Genomic DNA, 25986 nt, shown 5'->3' on the forward strand with positions numbered 1-25986 from the left:
AGGACACGTCAAGAAGACGCGACAAGTCATGCAGTGCCAGTTAGATTCAGGAAAACGTCAAGAGCCCAAAAAGAGTTCACACTACAATCCACATTATACTAATTAATCACACGATGTGACAATTTACGTAATAATGGACTATGAAAATTGGTGCAGTAAACTTAAGCCAAATTATAATTTTGCTCCCATTATAGTTTGTAAAATTGGACTTCTTGAAAGCGTCGAATCGTGACAATTGAAATTATAGGAATCAAAGTGAAACTGCACCAAAACTACCGGAACCAAAATTATAACTTGACTATGTAGACAGCCAATATAGTACGCAAAAATGAGATCCATTTTCCATCTTCACCAATATTTATGCATGTGATGCGAAAAATCTATTGAACTACTCAAAAGACCCAAAGCTTGCGGAAATTTGCGATTATAGACCCAAAGTTTGAATGACTTTAGACAAGTAAACTGCCAAAATACTTTTCAGTTTTAATTCTACCCACTTACTCTAATTTAAAGTCGAGCGCTAATATCCGTGTAATCTATATGTGTGAGTTTAGTATGTTATTACCCCTTTCAATAGGAATGCAAATTGTACCAAATAATCTTTTCTCCCAATTCTCCTACAATTTACTGTATATTTTTCCTACAATTTGTACCAAACGATCTTTTTTCCACTTCTAACTAATAATGTGGCGCACGATCCCCCTCCTCCTGTCCTTTTCAAACTTAAATCACCAAGCAAATCAATCAAGGAGTGACTGATATAAATATATTTTTAAAAGATAATGTGGATAATAAAATTATCAAAATTTCTTAAATAAATAAAAACAAAATTATATCTCAGATAATAATTTATTATTACGATTTTATTGAACTAACAAATAAAAATAAACCCGAAACAAATTCCTCTCAAGTTCTAGGGTATGTAATAAAATCTAAAATAAGATAATAATAAAAACCTAAGAAATCCTAATAAAATCATTATAAAAAAATTAAAAAAAACACCCCACAATTTATTCCATTATTATTTCAAACAGCACCACCCTGCACAAAGCTGCTCATCAGGGCCACACTGATAAAGACAACGACGGAAGACACCAACACGCTCGAAGGAGCCGTTACACTATGCGACGCTCCACTCCCCGCCGGTCTCGGAGCCGTCGAGTCCGCTGTACCGGGTGGCGGTGAAACGGTTCCCGGCGTTGTGGGGCCCTCGGAACCTGCGGACGGGGCCGGTGTGGACCCCTCGGGGGGCGGTGAGGGCGGAGAAAGAGATGGAGAAAGAGTCGGGGATGAAGACGGAACTGGCGCTAGCGCTGGAGATGATGTTGATGGGGATGGTGAGGTGGCAGGAGGGTAGCCCACCGGTGATGGTGATGGTGAGGTGACAGGAGGGTAGCCCACTGGTGCTGGTGGGGTGGCAGGAGGGTAGCCCACTGGTGATGGTGAGGTGGCAGGAGGGTTAGCCACTGGTGCTAGTGATGGTGAGGCCCCAGGAGGGTGATGAGGGTACTGAGGAGATGGGGAGGTAGGGCTGGTGCTAGGGGGAGTTGTGGGCGCAACAGGAGGAGGGTTTGGTTTATTGTGATGCCTAATAGCCAAGACAACTAGGAACAGTTTCTGGCCCTTGTCACAATTACCATTCTGCCCACTAATGAAGTAGAATGGCCCAGACCTATCCAAAGTGAACTCTGAGTCACCACCATCTAGCTTCTGAATTGGGTTCTTGGTGTTGCACTTGAAGAAGTCATCCTTGTTCACAACAAGCACTGAGTCTGTTCCTTTCTTGTACTTGAAATCTGTATGTGTCACAAACAATTAGAAATTTCCAAGAAATTACCAAACTAGTCCAAAAAATTAAGCAGAAATATAGGATCTCTAATTTATGTTTTAAATTTTTTGTCCTACTATGTCTTCGTTTTAGACACAAGCTCGATATCAGGAAAAAGCGAGAAATTTGTGCATCTAACACAAAGTGTCATTTTCTGTTCTGATATGGTGCTTATGTTATGTCCGAAACAACGTTGTTTTCAGTTTGAGAGTTTAAATGTAATTTTAGACTAAGCACAATACGAATAAAAAGACATCTAAAGAGGATCAGACTCAGAAAATGATCGAAAACAAAGAACCTATAAAATATTAGAGAGAGAGAGAGAGAGAGATTTGAGCATCTTACATAGAGTGTCATTGACCTGGAACCTGTTCCTCCCAGACCATTGGATGTAGTTCTCAGAGGGGTTCAAGACCCATCCATCTCCCCCACCAACATAGAATCTGTATCCTTGTGTGGAAGAGAAACACAACCCAAAGCAAACCAGCAACACAAGCCAAGCAAATCTCCCAAACTCCATGAGAGATAAATGAAAACAAACAAATCAGAAAACAAGATGATCAGCCTCACTGTTTCTGTTGCCCTATATATATATATATGTATATGTATATATATATAAGCAGTGAAAATGAAAGGGATAGAGATTTAGATGCACAAGCACCAAAGAGAGAAGAAGATCTCCGCAGAGAAAGAAAGTTGGGAAGGGAAAGAGAGAAGATGGAAAGTAAAGCTGGGAAGGGGCCTGAGTTATAAAGACTTGTCCATAAGGCCTTGTTTTTCTGACCGTTGCAGGAGCCTTTATGCGTGGCAAATATGATATAGCTTCGTACGTTTCATGTATTGGCTGTCGTTGATTTTCTGCCATATTGACGGTTCACACGTGGCGTCATCCTACCGACCTAACGGTTTTCTTGGGAATTTATTGTGGTGTGGCATGTGTGGGTTGCCAAGGTTCAAAGGTGATGTGGATTAGAAATTTTGCTTTCCTTATTTGTCATGGTTCTTGTGGTGGTGGCATAGATAAACTCATCAACTCCTAAATTAAAGATTTTATTTGAATAAGAAAAACACCAAAAACACACACACACACACAAAGACTCCTTTTCTTTTTTGACACTTCCTATAAAACTTTGTAAAGAAACTTTTTTTCTTCATTTTTTATGAACTGTAGAGAAACATATTTACTTACAAGAAAATCTAACATGTTATGTTGCGAGATTGTAGCCTAATTAAGTAGATTTTTAATTGGATAATCCCTTAAATTAGAAATCTAACAACACAATAAGATAAGATTAGCAAGTAGATTTTTAATTAAATAGTGCCCTAAATTGACAATCCAACAACGCAATAGATAAGATTGGCAGGCAATAAAACTCCGTTATTTTGTCAATGTTTATATAAAGGATGCGTATACAAATACTTATGTATGGAAACAATATATTTTGCCAATTCTTTCCTTAATTTGCATTGCGGATGGAGGTTGATAATCCCAATTTTTTTTTTTAAAAGATATTTTCTATGGAAAGGGGCGATAATATACTAAACTCACAAACTACACGAATGCTAGTACTTGAACCCAAAATCTTTCCCGAAGAGAGCAATTGCTCCAAACCACCACACTAGTGAGTCATTTGCTGATAATTCTAATTATATGTTGTCTACTTGTAATGTAAATTGGGAATTGTTATTATCACTTTTAAAAAAGAGACATCTTGCACTTCTCCATTTGCAATTTCTATCTTATATTTATGTAAAGAATAAGTGCATGATGACTTTTCTAAAGTGTCAATAACAATAACTACTCTCTTTAAACTTTCCTTTGAAAATAGAGTGCCCCCTCTCAATCTTCTTTGAGGCTATTGTCTTATTGCTACCCTTTTCTTTCTTTGTAATTTTCTTTTTTCCCTTTCTCACTATCATTGCTACCCTTTCAACATCTCTTATTGTCGTACTTCAACTCTAGATTTTGCACCGTTCAAAATTTCTTAACAAGTATTTTTAATAAAGTATATTTCTTTTGATTTTTTGCTAGGATCGATAATGAGTAGATAGATAATATAAAATGTAAAATGATGTGTTGTACTAAACAATGGTTTTTGTTTAATTTAGCATCCCCTAACCTTAAAACGGTGTACAACACAAAGTAAATGACCGAAACAAGAAAGGTGGTTAAAGGGTTGGTTTGTTCCAGCTCAACCACTAAAACCTGGGCCTTGGAGCACTCTGTGTTCGATGGGGCCTCTATGCCATCATTTTTTTTCCTTTTTAAGAAAGAGTAACGCCACTGTCACCCAATAAACTACTCATGCCACTCACATACCTTTCAAATTGTTTTATTTACAATTTTGTTACTCTCTAAAATTACCTAAAGTTATACGTTAGTATTTCGAAAATAGAGAACTTGCTAAGCGATCAGCTTCCATGGCAGCACCTTCAGATGGGTGGCAAAAGAAATTGTACCCAGACTTTGTGGTCAACATTAATAATAATTACGAGAAATGTCTCCGATTACGGTTCCGTTCAATGAAGTAAGAACAAATCAATACAAAGTCTGTTTTGCCTTTTCCTCCATTGCTCAAAGGCAAATCTACAAAGAAATGCTTGCAAATACAAATATTAGAGACACCTGATACATATAATATGGGCAAGGTGCCAGGGGCCTCCACCATATGAGAAAAAAAATTGTAGTAAACGACATCAAGAACAACAAAACGTAAAAGTATAAATAGAAAAAAGAAAAACAAAATTCAGAGATGACGGTAGATAATGAATATTACAAATTCCTTTTTTAGCTGGCCAAATGTCTAGGAGAGCTTTTGAACATACTGTGCCACATGAAAGCTCTTGAAAGCACCATCTCCAGCTCTTGGTGAGTCCAGTTATTAGTAGGAAGGTGTTGAAGAAACATAACCAACTCTTGGAAATCAAGCTTCAGAAGCTCATCCGACCACTGCATATCGAATCATAGTGGATTTCAAGTTATTGGCATCCATTCTGTTACGAATGAAAAATCTAGAGCAGTTTAAGCTGACCATGATGGCTTTACAGCAAGAACATAAAGGAATATATAGCCAAATAACACAGAAAATAGCCTTTCAGATTATTGGCTGTCAAATTGACTCGAGCAAAAGAAAAGTAACAAAGGAACAAAAGTCATTCTATATGAATCTACATTTTATTCAAAAAGGAAAAGTGTTGTAGTTTTATTCAAGGGTAAAATTTGGAGTTTGAGAGAATAAAAACAAAGTAAAACAATTAGTGGACCAATAAGGGATCTCAATAGAACCACCACCCAAAAGTAGTTACCACCCCATAAGGTATACAAGTACAGAAAAACCCTGGAGAAACGGTAAACATGGGCCAGGAAATATAGCAGAAAAGCTAATGATATATACAAGGCTACCTTGTGCATAGTGATACTTGATTGATGAGCAAGAATGCATTTATGTCCACCATTTCTGTTAAATGGAAAGTAATCTACAGTGCATTTCAGTGATGATCGTGTTGCATGCCATGAATGCAATTCAAAAAGGTCTTTAAAACCTTAAATAAAGAGTCAAAATTATCATAAATGATAGAGATTTTTTTCCATAACCAAAGCTGTCAAAAAGGCTAGCCTGTCGACCCCCCCATAATTTACCAATTGGACAGAACTTGTTAATGGACAAATAAATAAAAGTACACGCTTCCTTATCACATGCTCACAGCTAATGCATCCAAATATGTAACGAAACCAAGGAAACTATATGTTTGCAGTGGTAACATTTTCTATCTTACCGTTAAAAGAAAACTGGCAAATATATACACAAGGAAATCTGGCAATGCATCTCCTTCGGCAAGATAGGTATCCCACAGACGAGAAATGAGATGGAAAGGAATCTAAGCAGCAAAAAGAAAGAATTTCCATTAGCTTTGCAGTAAATGATAAAAGCACAGGTCCAGGCCAAATCTGTTTAGAATTATTCTACCACAATTCAAGTAAACCTCAAGATTACAGTTGGTCAACTTTATGCACTGTGCACAAATATATTTTACAAAGAGGAAACTCCAGCAAGTACAGAGAAGAGATCTGTAGAAGCAAACCTCGCGTATTAAAAGACAGTTGAACCACCGAAAAGCAAATTGAAGAAATTCCAGCCCTTGCTCCTCCACGTGTCTGGATACAGGTTCTAGTGCAGTAGAGGAAAAAATAATGAGTATGTACATCAAAGATGATAGCGGAACTTTGATGTGCTTCATGCATCCTAAAGCATGAGGTATTGCCAGTTTCTGAAGATATTAAATGGAAGTCTGAGGAGTATAAGAGCAAAAGTTGGTCTTTCCTTCTACAAAACCAACTCCCCCAAAATTGCTCTCGCCAGAATTCACTTATAACAAACTCTCACTATAATATGATGCGCAACAACATTTTATTGCATCACGAGATTCATAAAAACTGAAAATGCCCCAGTGCGCCTAATATAAAGAACAACCTATTTGATTTTTCATTATAATTTTTGAAGCATTTTCTTTTTGGGGGAAAATATATGAAGCATATTTCTTTTCTTTTATTATAGTGTTTCTGAATTAACACTACAAATATAAATCTCTTGGTGGCTGTGTACAAGTCCAAATATACATACAGAAAAGCAAAGAGATTTCCATAATGAAAATTACGCCAGAGCAAAAATAGACTTCCCTATTTATTTATTTTTTGAATAGAAACTTTATAAATTCAAAAGAGATAAACAAAGAAACAAGCAAGTGGATAAGGAATCCACAAGAGCAAAACAAAAGAAAACAGCAATCTCAAGACCAAAACAAACAAAGGAAAGGACAAGAACAAACAAGGAGGCCACCCAGGAAAAGAGAAAAGAGCAACACATCACTTCACAACTGCTAACAAATCTCGCATAATAGAAGAGACCGCCAAATCCTTAAAAACAGGAGTAACCGAAGCCCATAACGCTGCCCAAAACTTCACTCTATCCCACATCTCAGCCACCCCCACACATAATAGAAGAGACAGCCAAAAATAGACTTCCCTATTCAAAATAGGTATAGCAAAATTAACCAAAATGAAGCTTATAAGTACATAAACAAGCGTAGAAGCATCGGTTGATTCACTTGATCCAGTAAAAAGCGTGCAAGAAGCAGAAAATAAAAGCAAGAAAATGGGAGTTACCATCAATCCGCCTGACCACTTCCTTTAGCTTAAACACAAGCCTCTGGATTCCCGGCTGAGCAAAAGTGTAATGGTCTTGCATACCTTCTAGTAAATTTGATAGGCACCAATAGCAATCAGCCTCTATATTAGATATTTTATCAGGAGACAAATCGGAGATCGACCAATTATCCACACTCCCATCTAAGTATTCGGACAGGAAAACAACTAGAAAGGGAGTAACAAGATCATTTATTCCCTGAACATATCCACTTGCAGGATGTCGAATGGCCCTGAAATACATGAGAAGAAGTAACTTGAAAAGACATAACTAATAATCATAAAAATTAAATAATTAAAGAAAAAGAAAAAATCATAAAATGATGGCATCTTGAAACCATACTCCACATCTAGACCAGTTTTTGTTGTTGTTTTTTGTTGTTTTTTGAAGCTAAACTGTTGGACTCCAAAAACTGCTCAGAAAATAAAATAGAAACAATTCACGCTATCAAGGTACCAGGAATTGTTATCTGCATCTTATAAGCTAAATTTCTCAATTAGAGGAAGAAGAGGGAAGAAAAAGGAAGCTTCACATAACTGAGGCAAGTTATGCGTATAGAAGAGCTTTTGTCACTACTCACTATTTCTCCCTGCTTGGTCCACATCTACATAGAGACCTACCATGAAAACCCCACGAAATAAACCTAGGCCCTTTAAACATCCTGATTAAAATGACTAAATAGCAGCGGAAATGTAGCAAACATGTATAGTTAAGTGACAATTACAATATGAGAATCATGCCCCATGCCAGCCCTCTAAATGCACAATGTCAAGAACATTAAACCTACTGAAAGATAGTGTAGAGAACATGTACATATTAACTTAAACAACTCACTATCAACTTGACATACTATCTCAGACAGTTCAGAGCTAGACCTACTTTGGGAAAACCAATAGGGCAAAGACAGAAATTCTCATTCATGTCTGACTAGTAATAGCGAACCTCTAAATCTCTAAACAGGACAAAATGTAGAAAAAAAATAAAAATCGTATCACTATTCCATGCTGTCATTTCAAGATAATCAACATGTGTAATGAACCAAAGCCCCCTAGATGAACCCTATAACAAAGATAAATGGACTGGAATTCCTAGATTAATAAATCATACACCTTTAAATCAGTTGCAGATTTTACACTTTTGTTATTAGGAATCAGCAGACCCAATAGATGCAACTTAGCACAATCAGTAACACTTCATGCAGTCATTTCTCTTTTTCTTGTATGAACACATTCGATGTTACAAAAAATCCAGCAATGACCAAGGATATATGGGGGAAATGTAGTATTAACCATGTGTAAAGGATGCGCTCCAAGGATTTTTGGACTTGCTCTTGCTGAAAGAAAGATACATCTGGCACAGTTCTTGGGCAATCAACAGCAATCTAACAAGGACAACAAAGGTAATTGTAAAAACCAGGAGCCACATATTAGAACTAAGAAAGATGGGAGCTTTTTTAACATTTAAAACACCTGGCGAAGCATATTTATCTCATCTTCTGAACGCTCAGTATCCGGAATGTCATAGTACTGAGAAGCACAGTCAAGATACTCAAGGCGTTTCCTTCTTAGAACTCCCTCCCTTCTATCTGAATTAGATGGTGCATATCCCTGTTGTCAGTTCATATTTTAAATTCAAACAAGCCACAATGTTTACTAGATAAAGGCAATCTAGGTTAACAAAAAGGCAAATAAAGTGAACCCCTTTTCTAAGACATAATGCTATCTTCAAATACATGCTTCAGAACTTCCGCTCCAATTACAGAAAAAAAAAATTCGCAAGAAAAAAAAAGTTAAAACAAAAAGTGATGTAACGAAGTAACACATGCATAAATTCAAGTTCAAAGCATGGGCTGAGCATTGGACACCACTGAATGAACTAGACACCTATAACCCAACTGCATGCATCAAACGTTTTAAACTTGCAATGAAAAGAAATATAGAATACAAAAGGAAAAGACAAGGTAAATGAAGAAAGTGGGCCACAAGGGGGACCTTGCAGCTTCTATGTCATTATTATAGAAGCAGCGAGCTTACCAAAAGAAGCCTCCATACATCTGGCCGCATATATGGTGGTACCCCACTCCAAGCCAACTCATGCAACTTCTCTACATAAACAATTAAAGACTAAATTTGAAAAAGAAGGAAACAAAAATATATATCCACAGCTCAATTAGTGCTAAAAGGAAATTTGTAGAGGTAACAAATTAATCAAAATAGTGGCCTAAGCTGCCAGAATGAAATGCTTTGGCATACCAGTAACAATAACAAGTGTGAAATTTAGATTTAACATCATAAGGATGCCCACTAATCATGGTGATAGGACAGTACAACATTTTGAAGCTAAAACGCAACAAACAATATGCCAGGGTATCATTTCATTCTCTCCTTATCTCCATGTAGTACTGGGGACTGGGGGCGGATTAGGTTTTGGGAGGTCCGGTGCATAGCAGGGAGTCTCCTGTGTGCAAAATTTCCGTGTCTTTATAGACTACCCAACTCTCATAATGTATCAATTGCCAATAAGTCTTATGTCTCCTTCTTTCCATAAAGCTGGAGTTTCAATCTCTATAGAAATTTGCAGCTTTGTTCTTGACTCTCTTTGACTGAGAATTTTTCATTAGATTTCATTAGCAGTTTTAACACCAGATAGAATTGGACTCTTCAGTCTTTGGGCATTTTAGGTGTTATTTTACATAGGTTGATTGATGAGTCATCTCTCCCCCTTTTCAACCCTTATCATATGATTTGGAGGGGCAAAAGTACTGTGTAAAAATATTCTTTAGATTATTGCTCGTGGTAGAGTAAATACTTGTGGTTCAAAAGAGGCCTAAAGTTAGTCTATCTCCTCATGGGTGTATTATGTGCAAAGGGGAGGCTGAAAATATTGACCCTTTTTTTCTCCATTGCTCTGCTTCTTTAAAGCTTTGGCACAAAATGTTCATGGAAGCTTGGCCATGCATTTTTATGGTTTCTGAGAAGCACTATCCTTTTGGAGGGGAAAAACAAGAACTCATGTGGAGTTGTAGCATATGGCTATAAGGTTTGTATGGATGGAATGAAATAAGAGGATATTAACAGATTCTAACAAATCATCCAAGCACCATCAGAACATACTGAGAAAAAAAAAACATTTTACCTTTATATAACCTTCATGAATAGAGTGGTGGGAGAGAAGAAAAGCAGGGGAAAGGGGGGAAGTTTAAAGAGAGAGTCCTTATACCTAATATGACTGTTGTCCCTGAAAGGACCTTTGTGAACTTCATAACTCTTGTAGAATCCGTAGCTCTAGCTCCCATGATGGATTTTTGAGCTCCCTTGGAAAGATTCTCAACATTCGAAGTTGATGATTTTAACTTATTTGAATTTGCATTATTGTTGGGATTGCTTAGGCTTTCAACTTCTTCCTATTTTAGAAGTAAAAGTATCAGTAGAATTTTCAGCCAATCAACTATGGCAAATGATATGTTCTTTTCAAATTTATTAGACAAAAAGGATATCAAAATAAACCTCCAACGCCTTGGCTATGTGATCACTTGTATCAGCATCATTGAATGAGAAGCTCCTTCCATAATTGAGAGAGGGTTCTTGTAATTTTGAATGATCTAGCACGTTTGATCTCCTGGTTAGTAATACTTTACCAGGCATACTACGACCTTTGAGCAACCTAGATATCAGAAAAATATAATCAAAACATAAATAATAAGATATTGAACTAATATTACAAACAATACGTTTGATTTATTTAGAACAACATTTAGCTTTCATCACAAATTGCTAGGATTCCAGACACTAGAGATATCAGATAGAAAATTATATAATGAAACGACGGAAAGGAGTCGTGTTTTAAGAACTTAGAAGGCTTAGAAAACCTAATGCAATGTTCTTATCAATTTGATAAGCACAACAAGGGCATTTTAATACCAAATGCAATTATATCTACAATTTGCCAGATTGGGATAATATTAATGGCAATAATATACCAGAATTTTCACCACACTAACGATTATTACATATAATGAACCAAACTATTTTACACTAGGAACCATGGCAGCATCAGTTAAATCTAAGACACCTTAGCACATGCTTCCTAGTCAAGAAAATAAATCCAGTAAAAGTCAGAATGTAATCCACACCAATTTTCCGCTATGTGACATCAATTTGAGGTCAATCTTACAAAATCGGTGGCCGAGTAAACTAAGCAGAAGCAACAGATCAGAACTATGAATCACATATTCACTCTAAATTAAAATAGTCTGATTGCTTCTGTGTGGCCACATTTTCCCACCAACCAAAAAGAACAGAGCACGAATGAATTTATCCAATTTAAGAACAGAGATCTCCCAAATCACACTACTTTTCTCACTGCTTCTTATCTAATATATCGAAACCAAAAAATCCCATAATCCTTTTCTAAACCAACTCTTACAATTTGAGAAATAAAAAGCTATACTTTACGTGTTAGGACCAAGTCAAATCCTCAATGCAATGAATTGGAGCCATTAACGAGTGAGAAACGGCATTCTAATTAGTGACAGTTTAATAGTTGATTGGAAAGATAGAAACTTTTCCCGAATGGGTTTTCAAATCTGAGGAAAATCACAAGCAAATATCAATAAGAAATGAGAAATGAACAAAAATCATATATACGCAGGGAACTGGATTGGTACCCTTGAACATTTCTGAGGGTTTGGTTGAATCTTGAATCAAGGGTTGAGATAGGATTTTCTTTCTTTGAGTGATTTTCATCTCTATCGGAGCTTTGATTGCTCTTGCTGTTCATGGTTGCTCTACAAAATGACCATGTTGCTCTTTTTTGGTTTTTCGGTGCCTGTTGGTGCTTCTCTCTCTCTACAGTATACACATGTACAGAAGAAAGGTAGGAAAATAATAAATAAAAAAAGAAGAAAAAGTCCAACTTTTTTTTCTTCCTCATAAAGATATTATCTTTGAAATATCATCTATGCTATCTGATCTGATTCATCCCAGTGTCAATTTTTTTTTCCCTTCAATAGTCATCACTTTCATGGCGGGAAGGGTGGTAACTACTTGGGTGATGGTGCAGGTTAAACTCAACGAAGGTAATACTAACGAATCATATATTTTTTTTTACTATCATAGTTTATGCTAATCTTTAATTGATAATTAATTGCAACAATTGATATATAACAAGCTGAGCGCGGCAAACTATAGTTGTTTGTTTATTTTTTATTTGTATATAGAATAAATTTGGAATTTCATTAAGCATGAGAAAAGATATCCGAGTCAAATAAATTTTTTCATTTTTAACCAACTAATTTTTGATCCAGTGGTATGTGGTATATTCTTCCACTTGATTGTAATAGGTCTTAGTTCGACTTATATGGATAGCGATAATGATATATAAATTTGTGATGAGTTTGATACCTAGTTGTGACTAACCCTATATGGGGTGTAGTTTTGTTGTGGATGTATTGGTCCATAATAAAAGTATCTCTGTAAATATTCTATTGTTTGTATGAAAAGAAAAATATTTTTATTTCAAAAAATAATATTTACTTTTGTAAAAACTGGAGAATGATGATTCGAATAATTAACATTTGGGATATAGGAATAACTTTTGAATTTTGGATCAATCAACGGCTACTAACATGATACTGAGCTACAAGTGTTTTACATGTTAGTTTGTAAACTCTGTACCATTGGGGTGCTTACGGATGTGAAGGACTTTTTTTTTTTTTTTTTTTTTTCTATATAAAATAGAAAATTGACATTTCTTTTGTGTTAGAAAAAAAAAAACAGATGTTTCCTTTTTTTTTAAAAGCTGACATTTTCTTTTAAAAAAAATAACTGATGCTAAAAAAGAAGTAATAAGATGGTAAGAAAGTTGTAAAAAAAATTTGGATAAATTGAATGCATTTAATAAGGATAGACTTGGAAAGCAAAAATTAGTTTGTATATGCATTAATGACATTGTTTTAAGCGTAAGGAAAATGACACGTGTCATGAGAAAAGGGGAGAAGGTCCACAGGAGTAGGTTAGAGAGAAGATTGCTAGCATTCTCCTTTTGACATATCTCTTCCAGCCTTCAAATCCATGTAAAATTTGACCATTCAATTAGAGCAACTTTAACCTTCAATTTTTGCCATTTCATGTCAATGTGGCAATTGGACATATCGGTTGGAGATGCTCTTAGACGCTTGTTGAAAGAGAACAGAAAAAACAGAAGATTAGCCATCTAAAGATATCGTTCTGTGATTATTATTAATGAATCAGTTGTATTGGGAAGGAAAGAGGTTGGTGAAGGCCATCAGCTGCTGAACCATAAACCTAAGCAAAAGATACAATGCCAAAAATCTGAGAAAAAGGTCTATGATTAACAATGGTAGAAATGCAGATGGAGCAGAACACACAAAATTTGCAACTACTACAAATATTCTTGTAAGTAACATCTAACTCAATAACAAAAGACTTCATCATCAGGGAAGGATCTTGCGTCTGCGGCGGGGTGTTTCTCGCTTCACATACATTTTCTCCATTTCATTCAGTGGTCGGCTGGAACCATCTGGCTGGCTTACAAACTTCCAGCCACCACCACCTCCACGCTTTCCTCTGGGTCCCAGTTTCTCCACTGTAAAGTTCCACCCATCCGAAGTACGGCGACGACTATGCTTGTGGCAGAAAACCTCCCCTTTCATCTACAAACAAATGAAACCATCAGTTAAAGGGCCAACGAAAGAGTGAACAGAAAATATGGAAGGTATTCATTACAAAAACTGCAGAGTCAATCTGCAGCTCAGTGGGCAGAACGTAGGCAGAGAAAAAAAAGCCTCGAATCACTCTATGCAAAACCTTGGTTATCAACACCAGTCTTTAATGGCAAAGAAGTGGAGCAAAGACAAGCAGCAAAGCCTCTTTCATTTAGCGAGTCAATAGAACCTGGTGTCCAAAAATTCCCCTGCTCCTTCACCTTACCACTGGCCATTCTTTTCTGTTTGGCAAAATACCACCCTGTTGCCCCATCTATCATCCCGTACTCACTTGTTAACCAATATCCCACTAAATTCATCTCCTAAGAACCAGAAAGTGGAATCATAGACAAATCCACAGCACAAACAGTCAAAAGCTGCAAACACCCAATCGCACATGGCATTTAAACTTCAATCACCTTATCTGTCAACCCACTTCACCGGTTAAGACTCAACCAATATCCCGCTAAATTCAACTCCAATAACCAGAAAGTGGAACCACAGGCAAACCCACACGGTAAACAATCAAAAGCTGTAAACACCCAACTGGACATGGCACTTAACTTCAGTTACCTAATTGTCAACCAACATCACCAGTTAAGACTCACCTAATCCGTCACTTAAGACTCGCCAAATATAGCAGTAATACTTTGTAATACAGAACTAGCTAATTTTTTTATTATTATTTCCAATGTTGGACTCTCTCTCTTTCTCATGGAAATGTGAGGCTTATGGAACTTACTTTCTTTTTGTTGAAGTTCATCCTCTGGACAAATTCTTGATAAAGCATTTCATCTTCTTTCATGGAGATCTCATAGTGGACTTCGTCCAAATCTCTGGTGGTACCATCCCAACCCTCTGGCATAACCTTGAAGTCAGGTTTGTAAGGAAGGGAAGCGACATGGAATTCACGGTCATGAGAATTGAAAAATCTGAAAAGAGGAAAATATTCGGGCACTATGAGAAATACAAGGTGGCTATTAAATCAGCCATGCACCACTAGCCAATGCATAAAGCAGAAGTGAAATCACTAATAAAGATAATTGCAAGTACAATTAACACATCAAGAAACCTTTACTGTCAAAGAAGTAATGCTTCCAAATTGATATCTTACTCAGGACAGGTGTCAAGCAGGAGCTCAACAGAATCATCTAAAGGACGACCAAGCTTTTTTTCCTCTTCTTCCTCCAGCTCCTTGAGCCAAAGAATGGCATGCACTCTCTGCCTCATAATTCTATAATCCTTGGCCAGCCGCTCAACAGTGTAAACCTCAGGATTTTCCTTGTGCAACCGATACATCTCGGCCTTCTCTGAGTCCATGAGATAAGACCCCCTTGCACCCGGCTCACGCACTTGCTTCAAAAGCGCACTTACCTCTTTTAATCTCTCTCCCCACCCATCCACAAACCGCTTACTTTTCCGGTTCTCTGCCTCCAGTTCCTTTATTCTATCCTCAATCTCTTGCAGACCAGAGATGACTGAAGATTGAGGACCAGAGATGACTGAAGATTGAGATGTGTCGTCTCCACTTTTCCGTCTACCAACCACCTCCCCATCAAAATGCTCCTTGGTCAATCCAGTCGACCATGCGGATAAAGAATCCCAACCCAAATCATCTGATGCATTATTGCTAAATGTTCCCCCCTGGGGTTTTTCCCACTCATCTTTGCCATTATTTTCATCATCACCTCCAGATTTGAAAGAAAAAAATCGGGAGGTGATAAATTGAGAAGCTTCGATACCATTCTTCAATGAAAGCACATCATTGTTTCCCAAAGTGGGTTTACTTTTCTCTCTCAGAAGCTTTGCTGCGCTCGTGCTTGTGCCAAGTGAAGTTGAGGAAAGACGGGTTATAACACGGTGAAGATTCTGCATAGCCGCTGCAGTATTTTTGCCAAGGAAGTAATCTAGTGTGCCACACCACCCGTACAGAATATCCTAAAATCATAAATAAACCTCTTAAGCATCCATGATAGACCTAAAGCAATTCCTCAACTCAATTAAGTTCAATATACATACACAGTGACACACACACACACACACACACACACACACACACACACATCAAATTTGGAAACTTTACAAATTCAAAACCCCAAATCTTGATCTGATAGCAAAAGAGATACAAGAAAGAGAAGAACGTCTAAATAAACCCATTTGAGTGAGGGTAATTAGTCCCCAATTCTGCTAAAAGAACATCAAATGAATTCCCTTCATTTGAGTGAGGGTAATTAGTTGCTCACTTCACAACCAATAAACCCATTTGCCCATAGAACAAACAAAGCATTATAACAAGAAAAAGAAAAGATATATGCATCTGTATAGAGAAGCACAAGTACACACATAAACTTTGAGAACTTGACTATCTAAGTTCGGAACCCTGAATCTGGATGCGGTAAAATATAACAGCATTTGAATATCATCTCAGAAGCTGTTCTTATAAATTGATGGATTGGAAACAAATTCCTAACTTTGGGTAAAGAAATTAACTTGAGTCTTTCCATTTTGCCATTACCAAACAAAAGCACACACAAAAATTGAATTGCTGTTCATCGACACAGAACAAACATTTTCTAAGAAACCCAAACATGAAAACCGCAATAACATAACGAAATATGCATACCCCTTTGTGTATGCACATAAACTATTTTCTAATATAAAAAATTAGTAAAAATGTCGGAAGAGAAACAGAAAAAACCTGGAAGAGAGATATGTATAGAGCTGTTGCTGGAACTTGTAAGAATCAATTCATGGAAGCCAAACCCAAATCAAAATTACATCACTTCATGATCCATTGATCGAAATCAACGCATTTCTCAGTGAAGAAATGGAATTTTGATAATTTGAGAGAGAGAGAGAGAGAGTGAGAGATGCTGTAGAGATATATAAACCCCCCAAACCCTCGCAGGCTATGCATCACAAAACGCACCGTTTCGATGGTTTTGTCCATAAATACACCGATTTGATTGTCGGGCGACCCGGATAGGCCTTGCCACGTCCTGGGCCATGAACTGCACAGCTTGATGGGCCTAAAACCGGAGACCCGAGACCCGGGTCAAATCGGTAGAACCGTAGAAGTCAAAAAAGGCAAAAGGTAGAGACTGCTGTCGTCCACTACATCCAACCTCAAAAGCAGTTACTGAAAACACAGTCCGAGTGATCAGTTCACCATTTCAGCTCAGCTCAGATTTCGGGTATCCAAATTGACCCGATTCCATCGACCTGAAAACCATGCGGGCTTGATCGGGTTCAGGTTCGCGAACCTCGAAAACCGTTCAATTTCTTACTGAAAACTATGTTCAATGGCTTCAACATCTTCAGGTACTTTTCTGTTTCTTTTGGGTAATTTTTTTTTTAGTTATTTGCTTGTATATCTGTAATTATCTGCTGTTTGGTGGCTGAGAAAGTGTGGGAAAATACAGGGGAAAAGGTGCAACTTGTTATTGGTAGTTAAAGTTTTCCTTTTCATTTCATTTTTCTGAGATTAAAACAAATGTGAAATTTCAGATTTGTTAATGGATTTGGTTCCTTTACTTTTCCTTCCTTTCTTGATTCCCAAAAGGGGGGTAAAAGATTAAATTTTCAATTGGTGTTGTGAGTTGTCATGAGTTCTTTTAGCTTCCGTTCTCTCTGGATTTTCAGTTTTCTAGCTTCCTTTTTTTTATTTATAATAATAATATATATATATATATATATATATATATATATATTTCGATTTTTGCGGTTTATCATTGGCTTCTTGTCAGAGAAATGAAAATGTATGGTGGTATGCTTGAGTTCTTTTGTTTCTGAAGCATGGAAGAACATGGTCACACTACTAGACACACCAACCATTATTAGGCCTATTAGCGAGTGCAAGTTTGTATCTATTTGGGTTTGTGATTATGAATTCTGTAACAGGTGGATTATGTATATATATTCTAAGAAAATTATTCATCTAAAAAAAACAAAATTATATTGGTAGTACATTTATGTCTTTTCATCTGCACTCAATATGAGTTAAGGACTTTTCCTTGTGTATTTGTTGATCTTGATGGTTTCATAGGTATTGCTACATTGGTGCGAGCAATTTTTGGGCCTATCACCAACTAAAGTACCATTTACTTACGTAAATCTCAATGGTACCCGGGGGCTTTGGGAGTTATGGACTGTTTTCAGACTGTTATTCATCATAAGGGTAAGTTTGTATTTATTATAGCTAGCTTGCATAGGATTTCTACAGTAGGAAGGAGCAAAAGATGGGTATTGTGAATTCATAGTACTTAATATGTGGTGATACATCAAGGTCCCGTTCCCTAGTGTAGTGCTGTTATGACTGCAGGATAGGTATCAATTAGGTATCCCTTAAGTTGATTCTTTTTGTACCTTTTTTCTTTAAACATATCTAAACTTGCAATATATGGGTTCTGTAGTTATATTCCTTGCCACAACTTCTGAAGACAGGCTTATATGTGGCTGCAGGTTATTTGTGCGGTCGGTTGTTGTTATTCTTTATCTGGTTATCCAGTTTCCAAGATGTCGTGGCAGTGCAGACAGTATTTAACGGAAGTCATGTTTCTTCAATGGCAGAGCTAGGCCTGGCTAATCCACCTACTACTGGGTTCTTTGATCCCATAGAAATATCACCAGCTGTTATTCCACATTACCCAAATCCTGCAGATGAACCTTTGGCACCAATGTACCCAACTTTTCCGACAAGATATGAGCCTGTTTTAACTGGGAAATGTCCTGTAAATTTCTCCACTATATCAAGTCTAATGGAAAAAACCGCATCTGATTGTTCTCAACCCCTAGCAGCACTTGTAGGAAATGTAATATGTTGCCCACAGTTTAGTAGTTTGATCCGTATCTTCCGGGGTCTCGATAGCTTCAAGCCTGATAAGTTGGTTTTGCAAAATTCAGTTGCGAATGATTGTTTTACAGATATCATCAGTATCTTAGCCAGCAGGGGTGCAAACAGTTCAATAGCTACACTTTGCTCCATAAATTCATCAAATCTTACGGGTGGGTCCTGTCCAGTGAAGGACATTAGTGCCTTTGATAAAACAGCAAATACAAGTGGATTACTGGAGGCCTGCACAACTGTTGATCCTCTTAAAGAGTGCTGCAGACCAATCTGCCAGCTAGCAATCATGGATGCTGCACGTCAAATCTCTGGAAAACAATTGATGATGAATGAGAACAAAAATTTAGTGGGTGGGCTTAACTACACTGATACTCTAAGCGATTGTAAAGGAGTGGTTTTTACATATCTTTCGAGGAAACTCTCGTCAGATGCTGCAAATACTGCATTTCGAATATTATCTGCCTGCAAAGTTAACAAAGGTACACTATTAAATTATGTACACGACCAATTTATTTTAGACTTTAGGAACTGCGGTTTGAGCATCTAATTTCATGTTAAGTTTTTTGTCTTGCCTATTGGTGGGAAATGAATAAATGAGGAATACAAAAGAGCAACGCATGCAGTAAGAAGGTTCCTCCATTTATTGAAATCTGAAAGTTTAAGAGCCAAGAAAGAAAAAGAAAAGACAATTTGTTTGAGTCGATGGTTGAAGCAAAAGGAAACTTAAAAAAAATCAGTATTTGGTACTTTCTTTTCTTTTATGAACCATACTATTAATTTCATGTCTAACCTTTCATGGGCCATGAAGGATTCCCATCTCTAGTATTACCATTATCGTTTAGTTCTTTATAGTATGAAGTGTTTGAGTTATGTTAATTTTCATAACTATCTTATAGGGTAACTTAATCATTGGTTCTTTTTCACTAATAATTATTTAACCTAATTTATATGTATACTTTTACAGTGGTTAATGTTCGGTCATGGAAAATATCTCAAGAGATAAATGTGCTGAATATCATGCCATACTTGTATGAAAATTCTAGAAGTTGGTTGTGTTTTGAACAACAGTTTCACAACCTTGATTCACTAATTACCAAATAATGTGCTCTAACGAATTAGTGCGGCATCGAATATATATATTTTTTCCGGTATTGTAATTGTGGTAAATATTCCAGCATTTGTATTATAGTTGTTAACTGTAACCCAGGAACTGGAAAGTGTTGAACACAAAAATCCACTTCAATTCCTGAGCAACAAGAAATTAAGATGCGCTGGCTTTGTGAACAGAAAAATGATAAACCTTTCTGTTTGTTTACCCACTTTTGCTCGAGTTTTTAAGTTTGAGATTTGGCTTGCTTAACTAGTACGTGAACTATTCACATTTTATTTGGTTTGTACAACTTGATGATTACATCTTTAAGCCTTGTATTTTTGGACTTGTCTTGTAGTGTACATCTCTTCTCATGAAAATGATTCTCACTTGTGCAGTTTGTCCTTTGGATTTTAAGCAGCCTTCAGAAGTAGTTCAAGCATGTCGCAATGTTGCAGCCCCTAGTCCTTCCTGCTGTAGCTCATTAAACACTTACATCTCTGGAATACAAAAGCAAATGTTGATTACAAATAAACAAGCTATAATCTGTGCTACAGTGTTTGGGTCCATGTTGAGGAAAGGTGGGGTAATGGAAAATGTTTATGAGCTTTGTGATGTTGACTTGAAAGACTTCAGCATTCAAGGTACTGATCCTGCTATGTCATTCAAATTTTCTGCCTCTTTTCCTTTACGATATCTGATCTATTATTTTTTTTTTCTGGATCCCTGTGGACACTGAAGCAGCATATGGTCAACAAGGTAGGATATATTCAATTTTTTTTCCTGTTTCCTTTATCTATTCATTATATTCATTCCCATGATTTGATATCCAATCTTGTGTAGCATTCTGTATAGCTTTATTCGTTCCAGTAGTTATTTTCCAAGAAATATAAGAATACCCGATGCTTGAAAGCATTGTGTGCTTCATGTGTGACTGAAAATGTATTCTGGGAAATTTTCTTTGGGATGCGTTGTGGATGCTTTTATAATAATGTTGGTTACAATGCTAATAGTGTGACTTACTTAAATGGGCGTCAATTAGCTCAGGTGGTTTAACGTATGCGCATCCTAAATGTACATATCCCGGGAGTTCTAGAGTGTGGGGTTGGATTTCATGTTCTCTTGTATGTACTTGACGGAAATGAAAGGAATTCCCTTGCGTGCGAAGTTGGTAATCATTATTCTTATTAAATTGATAATTTTGGTTTTGCTCAAATGCAGGGTGTCTACTTAAAAGCTTGCCTTCAGATGTGATTTTTGACAATATAACAGGCATCAGCTTTATATGTGATTTGAGTGACAACATTGCAGCACCATGGCCTTCGTCTTCCTCAATTTCATCGGTGTCCCTTTGTGCACCTGGTAACTGATTGGTCAAAGCATAACTGTTGCCATTTTTCTTCATAATATCTACTATATGACAGCTACTACTGAGATTATATTTATAGAATATTTGCCGTTTTATGTGAATTCCATGACCTCATGGCTACTACTATTGTTTTGCAGAGATGTCATTGCCTGCACTACCAACGGCGGAGACTTTTAAAAATCTTGGTGTGTACCACTGGATTCTCTAATTTATGGCTCTTGTTAGTTTTCTCCGTTTCATTGATTTTAATGTGTTTAACAAAGTCAAAAAACGAAATGGACAAACGTCATGACATTGGAAAATAAAAAAACAAAAGGTGCCCTGTTTTGTGAAGTTAATGCAATGAGGTATTTACAAAATCTGGGGTTCTTTCAAAGGAATAAATGTTAGCCAAACGAAGGTAAAATCAATTCGATTTTTGGAAGAAGCCTTTTGTTTTTGTGAAAATGGAATCAGTGCTAGTTGTTTGACATACTAGAATTCAGATTTATCATTTATCATTTAATGTAGAGACTACAGCATTGAGTTTCAAGAAAATAGTGTTGTTCAAGCTGGCATTAGTCCTGTGTTGTTTCTTCACAATCTTTTCTTTTCTAATGCATTAGCAGTTCCGGAATTCGCATTTCTTCTTTGCCCTTTCTTTAGTACTTTTTCCACCCTAGGTGAAATGTCTAACATTGTAAAGCAATGTTTTGATGCAGGCTGTCGTGGTGGTGAGCTAGAATTTATGTTTCCCGTTTTTTCATTGTTTGTTTTGTGCACTTTGTTGTACTGAGGGTTGGGCCGGTTTGAATTAGGGGCTTTTTGAAATTGATGTTGTGTGTGGACTGTCCTGTATATTTTGAGTAGCCACAATGTATAGCAGTTCTCATTTTCTCTCTCTCTTCAAACGTGCACATGCACCATGCATGCATGCGAAGCATGTCAATGGAGCTCCTTCTCATTGTACCGAAATAGAGATCTGATTTATGGACTAAGTCTAAGCAAAACCTTAACAAAGATAGATACTGTTTTTCTTATTTGTTGGAACAGAAAAGATTGTTAATCAGGTATCAGATCGTGTAATATCGGATCGAGGACCCCAATTCTTGAGCAATACGTTGAGCAAAATTATGCTGGTTTGACAAGTGATGCCACAAATTAGTCCAATCCACAACCCCTGAAACCATAATATAATTAAGTTAAGAACAAACATCAAATAATGAAACACCAACTAAAGGAAACAGAACAAATCAACTAGCTTGGTATATAAATAACAAATGTCTCAATATAGCATGTAGCTTGGTCTTGAACCCAAGAAGGCCGGAAATAGCCACGCCAACCAGATATGTGGCCAGATTAACATGGCAGGCCAACTTTTGCTAACCCCAAAAATAATTTCTCATGCATGCTCAAGAAAAAGAAAACAGGAAAAATGTAACCAGCGTTTAATGGAAAATGTCGATTTTTGTTCTTTTTTACCTAAAACAACACCTTGTAGAGGTTCAACGATCACCGAAACCGCAAAGAAAGGTGTCATGGATGCAAATTCTTTTACTATTTCTGGGTTGCCACTGAATAAACCAGCCCAGAAATTGTGGCCAATTGCCAGTGCCAGACCAAGAACGAAAGCAACAAGGCCAGAGAGCTTAAGGGCCACAGTCATCATGGCCCTCTTGGCTTTCTCTGGATTGCCTGCTCCCAGTTCGTTTGAAACTCTCGCGCTACCACAATGTTATATTTATGTAAACAAATGTAATTATTTTTAACATATAATTGATTGACAATAGTGATATTAGTTAGGGATCCACAGAGGATCCTCTTTGTATTTGTTGAAAATACTAATGCTCATTTGTGATGAAAGGATCTAAACAATTCTAGACAAAATCAAGATCTAAAAGATGGAGGAATGTCAGTTTGGAGTTGAAAACAAAATCATGAGTATTGACTTGCCCAACCTAAGGGGGTGTGGCCTAGCCAAGAGAACTCCTTACCTAAGCTACTAAGGGAGCCAAGAGCTAACCCATCAACCAAGGGTTGATGGGTGGCCAATAGCCTACGAGTCATAAATTTCGAACATAGGTAGCCAAAAGAGCGGAACTAGGAATTTTTCAACAGGTGGGCTAGCTAAAGTGTTTAGGGTAAAATCTAATGAACTTTTTTTTAAAAAAAAAATTTTATTTTTTGTACTTACAGTTTTTATAGCCTTTCTAGAAATAAAAGTATATATTAAATCATATAAACCACACTAATTCATAGCTCCATTAACTAATTTCCAATAAGTTTTAACATAAAACAAATACATATTAAATGCAACAAGAAAACTGATATTATCTAAATAAAAATGTGTTCCAACAACGAAATTGAAAGTATACCTATTCTACTATGTATTTTTGTTACTTCCATGCAACTAAGTTCATAGAAAATTGGTATTTTTTGTACTTTAATAGATTAATACATACTGGGCTATATTTAAAAAAAAAAGTCAAATATATGTATGATTTTTTTCCACCCAAAAGCATCCCTGGGCTACATAACAGGTTAGCCTTTAACTTGGTCCGCCACGGTCAATAGCTACACCACTAGGAGGCCAATTAGCTATACTAAACTATGTACTATTCTCCTCCTATCTAATAAAATCACTTTGTTTCATATGTGTCCTATTTATCCTAAACACAAACCAATGACGGTATCAGAGCATTACACTCTAAACTCCAACATTATTAAAAAAGAAAAACTTATACCATTCCATTGCTGCACTAGGGAGGCCAAGCCTCAAAACAGCAGGGACATGACTGTCAGCCCGTTTGGTAAACTATGAGAAAATCACTTATTATTAAAAATTGCTGTGAGAGAAAGCTATAAGGGAAAGCAACTAATGAGGTGCTTTCATTTTCTGATTATGCAAGAATCAGTTTCGAAGAGGCGCTGGGTTTAATGATTATGCTGCAATTTTTTTTCTAATTATGCGGGAATCAGTACCAACAACACTTTTAACAAAAAGTTTACCAAACGCCAAACTGCTTTTTCTGACAGCCGATTTCTCTCACAGCAAATATGACAGTGATTATTTTCATAGCACAGCAATGCCAAACTGGCTTCCCAAATTTTTTAAAAAATCACTTATCACCCCAAATAAGCAATGCCAAACGGGCACTGAGTGATGCCAAGGAGAAACCTTCCCATGTAGACTCAAATTTCTTTGAACGAAGAATGTAGATAGCGAACATAAGAAGAGAGAAGCAGAGGGAGATGGATGCTGCAAGTGGAACAGCTCTGAAGCCCAGAGGAGTGAAGTGGACAAGAGAATAGGTGAGGCCTATGTGAAGGGCAAGAGTTTTGAGGTCTCTGGGTCTTGGTGTAGCAACGAAACCAAAACTGGCTCCGAAAATAACCAAAGTGAGGAAATAAGCAAGGAAGTTAGCAAGGATATTAGGCATGAGGCTTGCAGGTACTGGCCTAACATGCCATACTGCTTTGCACCAAAGGCTTGCCCACAAAGGGTCTCAAGAGCTCCACTTAAGCCACTCTAAACCAAAAACGAAAGAACAAATAAGTTAAAATAAAATAAGTAACAAGCAATTGTGTTATATTGTATTATCAATTCTTCAATACATAATCCAAGAAATTAAATTATGGTCAAGTGTAAAATTACCCTTAAACTAATTGGCAATGCAAAAGAAAATGCAAAAAAAATGAGTGAGTGAGCAATTATAACATAAACATAAACACAAACATGAGCAAGGCCGGTGGCATTAGCCCATGAAATAATGGTTTGGTCATCTTCCTGGCTTTAAAAAAAATATAAAATTAGTTTCTTTACTTTTGTTTTTTTCCCCAACTTCTTTAATTTAATTAATATCTTATAATCTTATATATATAGTTATTCTCTTATCCGGATAATAACGTCCAGATGTCCGCATAAGAGAATTTATGTATATCAGTTATTCTCTTATCTGGATGTCCGTACGTTATTATCGTGCGGATGCTATTATAAATAGGCAGGAAAGCAAGGAGGGGTAGTACAAAATACATGGCGTCCGTACGATACTAACGTTCGGATGTCCGCATAAGAGAATTTCTATATATATATATATATATACGGATTTTTTAATAATACATTCATATTCTATACATGTCTACTGTTTTTTAAAAAGCAAACGTACAATAGTCGTATTGTACATGTACATACGCATTTCTAATGCTTAATACCCATATTTTTTACAAAATTTTCAATAATTCATACAAAGTTCACGTATTATACAAATAATTCTCATATATTATTGAATACAAATAATATATGTTATAAATATTATACTAAAACATTATATAGTGGCTCATTAATATCTACTTTGGACAGTCCCGATCTCTTGGACCACATGAGTCCAAGAGATTGTGGTCACCCACCGTTGGATATTAATCCAATGGTTCAAAAAAGTTTCTTAAAAGGAGTGCAAGAGTGAGTGAACCGTTGAATTTACATCTAGTGGTGAGTGACCACAAATCTCTTGGACCCCTGTAGTCCAAGAGATCGCGACTGCTACTTTGGATATGTTGAAACTAACAAATTAATATCAATAAAGTACAGACTAATGAAACTTGGAGGGTCCTTTTTTCTTTTTTTAATTTATATATTAAATAGTATAGATGGACCTTTTAGAATAGTATAGCCGGGCGGCTATACTACGATTTTTTTTCAAAAATTATTATAGTGACACGTGGTCGCTCGAGGGCCCTCTTTTAAAAAAACAAAATTGAGTACCGCCGCGCGGCTATACTCAGTTTTTTAAATTTTTTTTAAAAGGTATAGCCGCACGGCTATACTATTTTACAAACCCTTTAAGTAGCATAATATGTATTTCTCTTTTTTAATTACTTTGATTAGTAATTATGTTTTAGTTATTATTTACTCAGTGAATATTAAAGGAAAAAAAGAAAAAGAAAAA

At 36.5% G+C, this 25986-nt stretch overlaps 4 protein-coding genes across 6 annotated transcripts; 1 reads left to right on the forward strand and 3 right to left on the reverse strand.

Annotated features, from left to right (window-relative positions):
* Window positions 1-830: 830 nt before the first annotated feature.
* ENODL1 (early nodulin-like protein 1) lies at window positions 831-2605 on the reverse strand. Its single transcript, XM_088252591.1, has 2 exons — window positions 2174-2605; window positions 831-1796 (listed from the first exon to the last, which is right to left on the reverse strand). The coding sequence occupies exons 1-2, from the start codon at window positions 2346-2348 to the stop codon at window positions 1027-1029; spliced, it is 945 nt and encodes a 314-aa protein (XP_088108717.1). The 5' UTR covers window positions 2349-2605; the 3' UTR covers window positions 831-1026.
* A 1712-nt stretch (window positions 2606-4317) lies between these two features.
* LOC110745854 (uncharacterized) lies at window positions 4318-11907 on the reverse strand. The gene is made up of 10 exons (XM_021946002.2): window positions 11699-11907; window positions 10539-10695; window positions 10252-10435; window positions 9066-9136; window positions 8502-8639; window positions 8322-8413; window positions 6993-7264; window positions 5912-5997; window positions 5606-5707; window positions 4318-4778 (listed from the first exon to the last, which is right to left on the reverse strand). The coding sequence occupies exons 1-10, from the start codon at window positions 11809-11811 to the stop codon at window positions 4617-4619; spliced, it is 1377 nt and encodes a 458-aa protein (XP_021801694.1). The 5' UTR covers window positions 11812-11907; the 3' UTR covers window positions 4318-4616.
* Window positions 11908-13304: 1397 nt separating this feature from the next.
* Window positions 13305-16627, reverse strand: GCD1 (ribosomal protein L20). The gene is made up of 4 exons (XM_021946003.2): window positions 16455-16627; window positions 14871-15694; window positions 14499-14688; window positions 13305-13705 (listed from the first exon to the last, which is right to left on the reverse strand). The coding sequence occupies exons 2-4, from the start codon at window positions 15629-15631 to the stop codon at window positions 13487-13489; spliced, it is 1170 nt and encodes a 389-aa protein (XP_021801695.1). The 5' UTR covers window positions 15632-15694; window positions 16455-16627; the 3' UTR covers window positions 13305-13486.
* A 231-nt stretch (window positions 16628-16858) lies between these two features.
* LOC110745853 (putative GPI-anchored protein At1g61900) lies at window positions 16859-21943 on the forward strand. Of its 3 annotated transcripts, none has more exons than XM_021946000.2 (8): window positions 16859-17077; window positions 17802-17933; window positions 18218-19081; window positions 20091-20336; window positions 20434-20451; window positions 20914-21054; window positions 21199-21246; window positions 21763-21943. In XM_021946000.2, the coding sequence occupies exons 2-8, from the start codon at window positions 17900-17902 to the stop codon at window positions 21834-21836; spliced, it is 1425 nt and encodes a 474-aa protein (XP_021801692.1). In that variant the 5' UTR covers window positions 16859-17077; window positions 17802-17899; the 3' UTR covers window positions 21837-21943. The 3 variants fall into 3 exon arrangements, with proteins under 3 accessions (XP_021801692.1, XP_088107834.1, XP_021801693.1); XM_021946001.2 differs by having other exon boundaries at window positions 16860-17077; window positions 20437-20451; XM_088251708.1 differs by lacking the exon at window positions 20434-20451.
* The last annotated feature ends 4043 nt before the right edge of the window (window positions 21944-25986 follow it).

The sequence above is a fragment of the Prunus avium genome, chromosome 4 (genome assembly GCF_965620075.1).
Source record: "Prunus avium chromosome 4, drPruAviu1.hap1.1, whole genome shotgun sequence".
NCBI classification, from domain to species: domain Eukaryota; kingdom Viridiplantae; phylum Streptophyta; class Magnoliopsida; order Rosales; family Rosaceae; genus Prunus; species Prunus avium.